The 12,370-nt window shown below is 38.6% G+C and overlaps 1 protein-coding gene across 7 annotated transcripts in view; it reads right to left on the bottom strand.

Annotated features, from left to right (window-relative positions):
- Window positions 1–683: 683 nt before the first annotated feature.
- LOC106094761 (Y+L amino acid transporter 2) overlaps window positions 684–12,370 on the bottom strand; it is a 288,122-nt gene continuing 276,435 nt past the window's right edge. For all 7 annotated transcript variants that reach the window (XM_059362825.1, XM_059362821.1, XM_059362824.1 and 4 more), the window contains 2 exons: window positions 2,364–2,959; window positions 684–2,301 (listed from right to left, as the gene is read on the bottom strand). In XM_059362825.1, the coding sequence (XP_059218808.1) occupies window positions 1,915–2,301; window positions 2,364–2,959 (983 nt within the window). In that variant the 3' untranslated portion in view covers window positions 684–1,914. The remainder of the gene's footprint in view (window positions 2,302–2,363; window positions 2,960–12,370) is intronic.

Below are 12,370 nucleotides of genomic sequence, written 5' to 3'. Positions count from 1 at the left end.
TTGGTACCAAACTGTACGAAATGGTACTTTGTTTACAGACTGAGCTAAAGCTCTCAAATTTGGGATACAGGTACATCTTGCCAGTATGTAACGTGTGACTAGACAATTTTTTGAAATTTGTACATTTAGGTACTAAAACGTACAAAATGGTACCCTATTTGCGGATTGAACTACAGCTCTGAAATTTGGAATACAGTTCCAACTAGGCACTATGCACCGGGCGACTGGAAGATTTTTCCCTCGTTCGTTTATTTTGGAACTAAAACGTACAAAATGGTACTTTCTTTACAGACTGAACTACAGCTCTGAAGTTTGGGATGCAGGTACATCTTGGCAGTATGTACCCGATGACTAGAAGATTTTTTTTGAAATATATACATTTAGATACTAAAATGTACAAAATGGTACTTTATTTACGGATTGAGCTTAAGATCTCAAAATTGCGATACAGTTACACCTGTATACAATTAATCAAGAGAATGTAATATAAATTCTGGAATTATTCAGGACATTTTAAATATACTTTAAACTTTTTAGCATACATTGTTTGCTGTTTTCAGTACTTACTCGTTGTTTGTACTTACTCGTTTCCTTGAGTGCAGAGCATCAGCCCTTGGGGTTTAAAAATATCGTCTATATTTTCAAGGCTTATGTAAAAATATGAATTTGTAGACTTTATTTGAATAATTATGATTTCGAGTTGTACAATTGACTGACTTACATAAAAAATTTTACACAAAGTAAATACTTATTTATCATTATAAAAAAAAATAATCTTATGCACTAAATTCAACGATGTATACTTAGAAGTTTTCTATTGGATTTCCATAGGATGTTATTGTACATACGATATATTACTTTGAACTGAAATGCATTTTTTTGCTTGATAAGATTGGTTCTGCATTACTATTTGCTGTCTTTTGTTTTAGTCTTAGTCTTTAGTGCAAGTCACATGTTCTGTATATTATTATAAATGTATAGTATTTAGAAATTGTAGGAGAAACTCAATGATATCTTCGTATGTGTTATTCCGAATGGAATTTTGTAATAATTAAAAACTTTATTTAAACCATTCGCGAATGGGAGGCCTAAACAAAAGTCTACACCTCTAACCACACCCTTTGTAAATTTGTACCGCAGCATGTTGTAGTTGTTATAAAATACTCAGTGGTAAATTTTAATAGTGAAAACTTTCATACTAGTTTTGAGCCGTTCACGATTGAGAGGTACTCGTTCCCGAATGGGAGGTTTTAACACAAAACTATACCTCAAACCACACCCTCCATACATTTGTACCACTGCATGCATATTTTATATGGAATAAAATACACAGCAGTTCAGCCATACCAAGGGTGAGGTTGGAGGATGTATGAAATTGGATGGTGTCTGTAAGTGGAAAGTTGTACCGGGTAGTTGTTGATATCATGAGATACCAGATAATAAAAACCGATTATCATGCCTTGCACTATATAGTACTAAAATAAAAAATCAGCAATTATCGTAAGATGGAGGTTTAAAATCAACAAAAACAAACGTAAGGGGAATAAATTATTATGTACTAATACTAAAATGTGTTGGTAAAATAGTGATCAATATAAAGCCCAAACACAAGCCGATTACTGGCTTAGATGTATGCCCATAGTGGCATGGGGCGGATTAATATCCGCAACCTCTTTTCAACCTAACCTAAAGCCAAAACATGTTGTTATTTGTGGAAAAAGGATAGCAAAAGCTGCAAATCTAAAGGCACTGTGTAGTATAATTCTTGATGTGTGTGTGTGTGTGTGTGTGTTTGAGGAAGTTTTTCCTTGGTAATTTTCTTTTGTAATATACAAGATATAGGTCTGAATTAGTCTTTTATGGTTTCATTACGATTAGCGTTAATGATACTTTAATATCTAATAATAAATTCGATCAATCGAATTTCTCTTGGTTTGGCATGCAAATAAAAAATTTTGAACACCACATATTGATCGCCTGCGATGTGTTCGTCAGCCACTCGACTGGACGATATATTGTCATGTAATATACTGGAATGCCAGAGAGTATAATCGCTGTGCCAACGCCAACCTCAACTGGGGATTGGAAGACCGATGAGATCACAAGGAAGAGGCAGATGACTAGGAATAATATGGGCAATGCCAAATTGACCCGAATAGGCCTCTCCGTCTTGGGTTGTTTGTACCGCAGCCATAATAAGCCAGAAACAGATATCAGTGTAAACAATGCCTCCACATAGCTTACGTAATTGATGAGTGCATACACATCCTTGATGAACAGTAAAATAAGGGTCAAAATACACTGAAATTAAATGGGATATTTTAATTAACAAAGTTCTTATCACGGTCGAGAAACACACTCACCAAAAATATCAACGACGGTACTGGAGTCAAACAATTAATATTTATAAGGGAAATAGCTGCTGGCAAGTGACCATTACGGGCACCAACAAAGAACAAACGGGATGAGGCAAAGATGGCGCCATTGAGTGAACCGAATGTAGAGCAAGCCACAAAGAACGGCATTAGCCACGACATGAATCCCAACATTTTATCGCCAAAAGTTACAGCCACTGCATCGGAGGACAATATCTCATCGGTGGACAGTACGGAAAAATAGGCAACATTTGTAATTACATAAATAATGGTCACCACTGGCATGGAAATGCAGATGGCTTTTGGTAAATTTCTGTACGGGTCCTTCAGTTCTTCGGTAACAAAGTTTAAATAGTTCCATCCCGAATATGAGAAAAGGCCATTATAAAAGGCCAATGCTATGAAACCGGGCGAGGTGAATGTACCATTCATAGGTTCATCCCAATGGTCAGTGTTGCCGGAAAAAAGATACCAGACTCCAGCCGCTACAATGACCAGCAATGCAAATACTTTGGTTCCGGTGAATATGTCAGTGACGCGAGTTACCCATTTGACATTGTAGCAATTTATAACCGTCAAAATGCCTGCAAAAAAGGTGTAATTTTCAATTAGTTTTACAATACCTAAACGTTTTTTTTTATTCTATAGATTACATAATCCTTACAGGCTATATTGTAAGCTAATATATATTTGTATACATATACATAAAAATGAATTTGTGTTTGTTTGTTTCTTTCTTTCTTTGTTTGTGGGTTTGTAAATTTATTTGTTCCGTATAGACTCAAAAGCGGCTGAACCGATTTCTTTGAAATTTTCACAGATTGTGGGGAGTGGTGCGGAAGGAGAAATAGGCTATATATATATATTTTTTTTGATATCGCAAGGGGTGTGGACTCTCCCCCTTGCCCCAGAAGTGCCACCCAAAAATAAAAGTAGACCGATAGTGACAATATGACACTTAAATAAAAGGTATTGGGGAGTAGAGTACAAATTTGATATCAGAAGTTGGGTCCAAGAAACGGAGGGCCGACCCGGCCCCAAAACCCCCCATAAATAGGTTGAGTGGACCATAATATGATCGGGAAGGAGGCATAGGCTTTATAATTTGATAATATCGTAAGGGGGTGGACCCTCCCCTTACCCCAAAAGCACGACTCAAAAATTAAAGTGGACCGATCGTTACAATATGGATGGAGGCTGACCCATTCCCGTTACCCCAAAAACACCACCCAAAATCAATAGTGGAGCGATAGGGATAATATGAAAGCTATTGGAGAGTAGAATATGAGTATGGTATTAAAAATAGGAACGCCCAACTCCAAAAACTGTCCCAAACAGACATATTGGACGTACATATCAATATAGGACCCGAATGAAAGGTGTTCGGCAGTGAACTTCGAATATGACATAAAAAATGAGGTCTAAGTGATTGATGGTCCCACCACCCCCGATAAGCCCCCCAAATGGGAATATTACTCGACCACAGCATGATGAAACTCAAATTAAAGGCATTTGGGTGCAGATTACGAATATAATATTAAACTTTGTGTCGAAGAATCTAGGTGGTGCTTTACCTCCTTAAATAGTGACATATGGGGTGTCATTTAATTAATGTGTGGGGACACAAATAAATGTAGGCAGCCATGCCCCTAAAATTATGACGTTCAGCGTGATAAGAGGAGTTGCAAGCCTTAACGTTAAAATTGCATTTTAAACTCATCGACAGAAAAGACCAAACGACGCGCTGCTGGTAAACACGTTTTGTTTCAAAAGTTTTACATGGTTTAATAGTAGGAACTATCGCCACCGCACCAAATAATTAGACAGGCTAATTAGTTCTTTACCACAGAAAATCGTTTAATATGGCAATTTGATTTAATTTAAAAAAAAAAAAAACTTAATAATAGGTAGTCATATAGTAATTTAAAGACAACTACCATATGAGGATCAATGTTATAGGCGTTAAGCCACGCCAAGCGAGTAGCACTTACATTTAAGTTAGCGCCATCTACTGGTTGTTTTCAATTGTATTTAGTTGATCCAATAGCCAGTAGATGGCGGTAATTTAAAGAAGCCAACATGAACAGAATAGAGGGCACAGTGGTCAAAATTTATTATCCAGGATTTATCTTTGTTATGACAACCTTCGAATAAAGAAAAAAAAAAATATAGGAACTTCGTTGCGGTTGTTTGCGGTATTATTTTTAACTTTCCCACCCAAGACGGTGTTTAAGTTTGTTTAAGTGCCAATCTTTGCCATAGAAAAAAAAATAGATATACGTAGAAAAAATTTCTATAGAAAAAAGAATCTTGGAGAAAAATCTTATTAATCTAAGTGTTGTCAAAATTTGAGAGTAAGAATAAGAAACATATTTTTGTGTGGTGTGGCACAGCGATGCGGGCCGGGCTTAGCCTTCTATATACATTGAAATAAATTTGTGTTTGTTTGTTTGTCGATTTCATTGTTTGTGTGTTCCATATAGGCTCAAAAACGTCTGAACCGATTTTCTTGAAATTGCAGATGGTGCATTATTGACCCGTCGTGAAAAAAAGGGTACTTCATTTTTTGACATGTGAAGGGGGGACCCTCCGCTTTACCCTAATTTTCAAAAACACCAGATATCGTAGAAAAATTGGTCGATTTAAGTGAAATTTTGTTTGCACACTTTCAGCAACCTAAGAACAGGTAGCAAAATCTGGGGTGAGGTGCCTAGGAGGGCTGCCCACCCCCAAAACCCGCCAAACGGATAAATCGACCAATCACTACAACATGGGTATCAAATTAAAAGTATTTCAGAGAAGAAAGCGAATCTGATATCCAATTGTGGGACTAAGTGTTTCATGGATCAGCCCACCCCCTAAAAACATCTCAAATCGGACATACTTCCCGACCATGGCAATATGGATCTTAAATGAAAGGTCTTTTGGAGTAGAGCACGAAATTGACTTTCACTTTTGGGACCAGATATCTAGACGTCCAAATTTTACTGACCATTGCAGTATGGGGTTTAAATAAGAGGTATTTGAGAGTAGAACAAGTAAAAGCGTGCTAAGTTCGACCGGGCCGAATCTTATATACCCTCCACCATGGGTAGCATTTGTCGAGTTCTTTTCCCGGCATCTCTTCTAAGGCAAAAAAGGATATAGGAAAAGATTTGCTCTGCTATTATAGCGATATCAAGATAGGGTCCGGTTTGAACCACAATTAAATTATATATTGGAGACCTGTGTAAAATTTCAGCCAATTCGAATAAGAATTGCGCCCTTTGGGGGCTCAAGAAGTAAAATAGAAAGATCGATTTATATGGGAACTGTATCGGGCTATAGACCGATTCAGACCATAATAAACACGTATGTTTATGTTGATGGACATGAGAGAATCCGTCGTACAAAATTTCAGGCAAATCGGATAATAATTGCTTCCTCTAGAGGCTCAAGAAGTCTAGATCGCAAATCGGTTTATATGGCAGCTATATCAGGTTATGAACCGATTTGAACATTATTTGACACAGTTGTTGAAAGTAAGAATAAAATACGTCATGCAAAATTTCAATCAAATCGGATAAGAATTGCGCCCTCTAGAGGCTCACGAAGTCAAGACCCAAGATCGGGTTATATGACAGCTATATCAGTTTATGGACCGATTTGAACCATACTTGGCACAGTTTTTGGATATCACAGCAAAACACGTCGTGTTTGGCCCATTTACAATACCAACCGACCTACACTAATAAGAAGTATTTGTGCAAAATTTCAAGCGGCTAGCTTTACACCTTCGGAAGTTAGCGTGCTTTCGACAGACAGGCGGACGAACATGGCTAGATCGACATAAAATGTCACGACGATCAAGAATATATATACTTTATGAATTGTGCCCCCTAGTGGCTCAAGAAATTAAGACCCAAGATCGGTCCGATTTAGCACATTTACAATTCCAACCGACCTACACTAATAAGAAGTATTTGTGCAAAATTTCAAGCGGCTATCTTTACTCCTTCGAAAGTTAGCGTGCTTTCGACAGACAGTTGGACGGACGGACAGACGAAAGGACATGGCTAGATCGACTTAAAATGACATGACAATCAAGAATATATATACTTTATGGGGTCTTAGACGCATATTTCGAGGCGTTAAAAACAGAATGACGAAATTAGTATGCCCCCATCCTATGGTGGAGGGTATAAAAACAAATAAAATTGCTGCAAATGTTGTAAGTTTTAATGCTTACCGAACCATGTCAATGAACTGAGAAATAGTGATAATCAGCACATCCAATTTCTTCTTATTCTGTTCTTTGATAAAAAGAAGAAACCATTATTTGAATAGGAAAAGGTATCACTTACGGAATTTAACGCAAATTTTTATATATATCCCGTTTACTCCTATTAATTCGAATTGAAAATGTGATTAAAACTGTTTCAACTATTCACTTGTACTTGCACTGAAAATGTTATGTCAGCGCTCAGAACTGAAATAAAATTATGTTGGAGCTGAAGCAGAATTAATTGGCTTAATAGCTCAATGTTTGTTTTATTTTTGTTTTCAAATTCTTCGAAACTAACATAACTTGATTTTTAACATATTGTCTAATTCCCTTTCTCTATAAATAAAGGTTGCCATTAGAATAGACATTTTAATTATTTAATGTAAAATATACAATTTTCTATTTGGCAGTTTGAAGATATAAGAGATACTTTTCTTTGTATTCCCTCCACCATTGGAAGGGAGTATACTAATTTCGTCATTCTGTTTGTAACTCCTCGAAATATTCGTCTTAGACCCCATAGTGTATATCTATTCTTGATCGTCATGATATTTTAAGTCGAACTAGCCATGTCCGTCCGTCCGTCTGTCTGTCGAAAGCACGCTAACTTTCGAAGGAGTAAAGCTAGCCGCTTGAAATTTTGCACAAATACTTCTTATTAGTGTAGGTCGGTTGGGATTGTAAATGGGCTATATCGGTCCACGTTTTGATATAGCTGCCATATAAACCGATCTTGGATCTTGACTTCTTGAGCCGCTAGAGGCCACAATTCTTATCCGATTTGTCTGAAATTTTGCATGAGGAGTTTTGTTATGACTCATCAACAACTCAACAACTATGCTAAGAATGGTTCAAATCGGTCCAGAACCTGATATAGCTGCCATATAAACCGATATGGTATCTTGACTTCTTGAACCTCTAAAGGGCGCAATTATTATCCGATTTGGCTGAAATTTTGTACAACGGCTTCTCATGACCTCTAACATACGTGTCGAATATGGCATGAATCGGTTTATAGCCTAATACAGATCCCCTATGCAAACCTTTTCATAGTTTAGATACATAAGAACTCGTCTGTAAACAACTTGTTCTGACCATTTGAGTTACTGCTAAAAATATCTTTAGAAACACGCACATTATGTGAATTATTTTCTAAAATGTCTTAAAATTAAAAGGAGGCCACCGTAGCGGAGAGGTTACTATGTCCGCCTATTACGCCGAACGCCTGGGTTCGAATGCTGGCGATACCATCAGAAAAAAATGTCAGCGGTGGTTTTCCCCTCCTAATGCTGGCAACATTTGTGAGGTACTATCCCATGTAAAACTTTCCTCCACAGAAGTGTCGCACTGCGGCACGCCGTTCGGACTCGGCTATAAAAAGGGGGCCCCTTATCATTGAGCTTAAACTTGAATCGGACTGCACTCATTGATATGTGAGAAGTTAGCCCCTGTTCCTTAGTGGAATAGTCATGGGCAAAATTTGCATTTTTATACCTTCCACCATTGGATGGGGGGTATACTAATTTCGTCATTCTGTTTGTAACTACTCGAAATATTCGTCTAAGACCCCATAAAGTATATATATTCTTGAACTAGAAAAGCGATTTTGATGCAGTCAATATTACTTATTATATCCTCAACGACTTTCAAAAGTGTAGTAGTGCAACTGTGCTTAGGGTGAAATCCTGGCTAGAGGTTCGTTAAGAGTGAATTATCCGCAACATGCTTCGAAATTTGTTTGTTCAAAGATGTTCAAATATCTTCGAAATGTATGGAAGTATGGCTATAGCTCTTAATTCTTGATTAGTTTTCGATATTGGGACTACTTCTTAATATAATATTGTTAAAGAATTAATAAGTGCAGGTCAGAGTATGGGAAAAAATCCTTTTTAAAAATTTAGAATCGATTCGATTAGATCCCACAGCAATGGATTTGACAGCATCTAAGTGTTCGAAATCAAAAAGCAGATTCGGAGTAATGTCATTGTCAATATTAATAAATACATTCCCAAAAAAGTTAATATTGGGCCTTGGCAGAGATATTGGTTTGCCTAAAAAGTAATTGCGGATTTTTTAAAAGAAAGTAAATACATTTTTAATAAAACTTAGAATGAACTTTAATCAAATATATAATTGCCATTTTGTTCGATAACCTTGTGCCATCTTCCTGGCAAATTTAGTATTCCACGCTCATAGAACTTCTGGCCTTTATCTGCAAACAACTGAACCAAGTGCGATTTTATAGCCTCATCATTGCCGAAATTTTTACCCATTAAGGAGTTCTGCAAAGATCGAAATAAATGGTAGTCTGATGGTGCAAGGTCAGGGCTATATGGTGGATGCATCAAAAGTTCCCAGCCAAGCTCACTCAGTTTTTGGCGATGTGTGCGGTCTAGCGTTGTCCTGGTGGAATATGACACCTTTACGATTGACCAATTCTGGTCGCTTCTCCTTGATGGCTGTATTCAGTTTGTCCAATTGTTGACAGTAAACATCCGAATTAATCGTTTGGTTCCTTGGAAGCAGCTCAAAATATACCACACCCTTCCAATCCCACCAAACAGACAGCATAACCTTCTTTTGGTGGATATCAGCCTTTGAAGTGGTTTAAGCTGGTTCACCATGCTTGGACCATGATCGTTTTCGACTAACGTTGTTGTAAACAATCCGTTTTTCATCTCCAGTTATGATTCGTTTTAAAAACGGATCGAATTCATTGCGTTTAAGGTGCATATCACAAGCGTTGATTCGGTTTGTTAAATGAATTTCTTTCAATACATGTGATAAAAAATTGCAAATTTTGCCCATGAACATTCCACTAAGGAACAGGGGCAAACTTCTCACATATCAATGAGTGCAGTCCGATTTAAGTTTTTAAGCTCAATGATAAGGGGCCTCCTTTTTATAGCCGAGTTCGAACGGCGTGCCGCAGTGCGACACCTCTTTGGAGAGAAGTTTTACATAGCATAGTACCTCACAAATGTTGCCAGCATTAGGAGGGGAAAACCACCGCTGAAAATTTTTTCTGATGGTCTCGCCAGGATTCGAACCCAGGCGTTCAGCGTAATAGGCGGACATGCTAACCTCTGCGCTACGGTGGTACCTATATTAAAATTGACGCCAAACAAACAAATGTAAACAAAATTTCGCGCACTTTTTTCTAAAGCAAGCTAAAAGTAACAGCTGATAACTGACAGAAGAAAGAATGCAATTACAGAGTCACAAGCCGTTGAAAAAATTTGGCAACACCGACTATATTACTTCTATATTACCGACAATTACTTTTTGGGCAACCCAATATATATTTGAAAAGCTTTCATTAATCGCATCCAAATCCACATTAGCATCAATTGCTATATTATCGTCCCCTATTCCAATTCACTTAATATGCCTCTTTTGAGTAGCGCAATCAGGCGATAGTGCTGGATGCTGGAAGGGATAAAACTGACATTCCAAGCACTTCGACAGAAGCTGTGAAGAGCATAACACTGCTTAAGAGCTGAAAAAGAGCTTTCCGCTTTATATGCTCTGGGAAGACCAATCTAGCCCTCCCTCAATGGAGACTTCAGACAGTGTCCTCAGGAACGAAGGAAGCCCGAATGGCCCCTGCGTGTTCATGAAGGACTGTGATCCCAAAAGGAGACCACAGCCATCACGGAAGGGGAAGATGGTGGTTGAGAATGGTAAGGAGCCATTCTCTTACGCCAAAGTGGCAAGAAAGCAGCACATAGATGAAATGACTTATGCAGTCATCAATATCGGCAGTGCATCCGGTAGGATTCCACCAGATCATCAGTCCAAAGTGAAGCATCTAGTATTCGAACAGATTTTTTGATCATGTGTTGAACTCTGAAAGGGAACCACCCATATGGATTATGAGCTGCGAGTATTGAGGGAACATCTTTACGCTGCGCTTTGTGTCAGCAGAATGTATTGATACCGTCAAAAAGCTCTTTGGAAGTATCCACACTCCTTGGGGCGCAAAGCTCAAAGTGGCGAGAAAAAGGCCGACAGACCCATAAGCCTTACATCCTTTCTATCCTGTGGACACCATGTTAAAGAGTATGACATCCAGCGAACTGCTCAAATACAAACAGCATGCCTATGTCAAGGGAAGGTCAGTGGAGACTGCCCTGCACGAGGTTGTCCATAAAATGGAAGAATGCTTCGATGTCAAGACGTACATATTGGCGGTATGCATTGACATCGAGGGGTTTTTAGCAATGTGCGGACCGACATACTGATTCAATCCCTAGACTAGTATCGGGTGGACCGGAACAAGTGGATAAACCATTGACATACAGATTGAGTGTATGAGGTCAAGTGCGTGTCACTACTGCCAGCGGCAGTCTTGGATTGACGGAGTCTTGGTATTGCCATCTAGAAGATCATGTTATACAGATGGATCGAAGCTAGGGAACAGAATGGGCCTAGGGGTCTACATTGAGAACCCAGGGACTGAAATCCGATTTAAGCTGCCTGACCATAATGCGGTCCTGCAGGAAGAGATCCGCTCGGTCACGGAATGCGCGAGTTGGTGTGGTGTTAATGGGAGGACGTCGAGTGCAAACATCTTTACGGACAGTGAACTAGCCATCAGTGCAATAACAACCAGATGGCACGATCCGCGTTGCTTGGGTAACGGGTCATATCGGTGTAAGGGGGAATGAAAATGCAGACGGTTTGGCAGTGAAGGCCAGAGGACTGCCGTCAATAACCTGGTTAAGCCGCAGCTTTTCTGGTCGACGCAATCCGAGTTAAAGCGCTAGAAACAGGGGAACGGTCGGTAGGACGACGAGAATCCTATGGGTAGATTCATATTGTGTGAAGACGAAGCTATTACTGAAAGGAAGTAAGAAGTTGATCAGTATAGCTTCCGGTATCATAACAGGATACAAAGGACTACGAGCTCACATATGCAAAATCGATGCGGCAAGTGATAGCATGTGTATGGAATCTAATGAGACGTTAGAACATTTCCTTTGCCACTGCCCGGCTTTCGTGGCTATCAGACTCCGGCAATGAGGTGTTTGTTACGCCCTAATTTGGTTCATGTCTTACAGACTTAGGGTCGTGGTATGGGATTTATGTAAGTAGCACTTAGGGATTTAAGTAGCACAGAATTCCTGACTTAGACTTTCTTCTTCGGCTTAGGCTTACCCTCCAACATGGGATGGTGGTGTACTGATTTCGTCAATCTGTTTGTAACTTCCCGAAATAGTCGTCTATGACCCCATAAAATGTATATATTCTTGATCTAGTTTCTATATATATTATGCTAGTATCTATTGGGTTGCCCAAAAAGTAATTGTCGGTAATGTAGTAGTAATATAGTCGGCGTTAATAAATTTTTTCAACGGCTTGTGACTCTGTAATTGCATTCTTTCTTCTGTCAGTTATCAGCTGTTACTTTTAGCTTGCTTTAGAAAAAAAGTGCGCGAAATTTTGTTTACATTTGTTTGTTTGGCGTCAATTTTAATATGGGTACCACATGTATTGAAAGAAATTCATTTAACAAACCGAATCAACGCTTGTGATATGCACCTTAAACGCAATGAATTCGATCCGTTTTTAAAACGAATCATAACTGGAGATGAAAAATGGATTGTTTACAACAACGTTAGTCGAAAACGATCATGGTCCAAGCATGGTGAACCAGCTCAAACCACTTCAAAGGCTGATATCCACCAAAAGAAGGTTATGCTGTCTGTTTGGTGGGATTGGAAGGGTG

The sequence above is a fragment of the Stomoxys calcitrans genome, chromosome 1 (assembly GCF_963082655.1).
Source record: "Stomoxys calcitrans chromosome 1, idStoCalc2.1, whole genome shotgun sequence".
Lineage (NCBI taxonomy): Eukaryota > Metazoa > Arthropoda > Insecta > Diptera > Muscidae > Stomoxys > Stomoxys calcitrans.
Note: the sequence above shows the minus strand (reverse complement) of the source record. Positions and strands in the feature narration are given on the sequence as shown.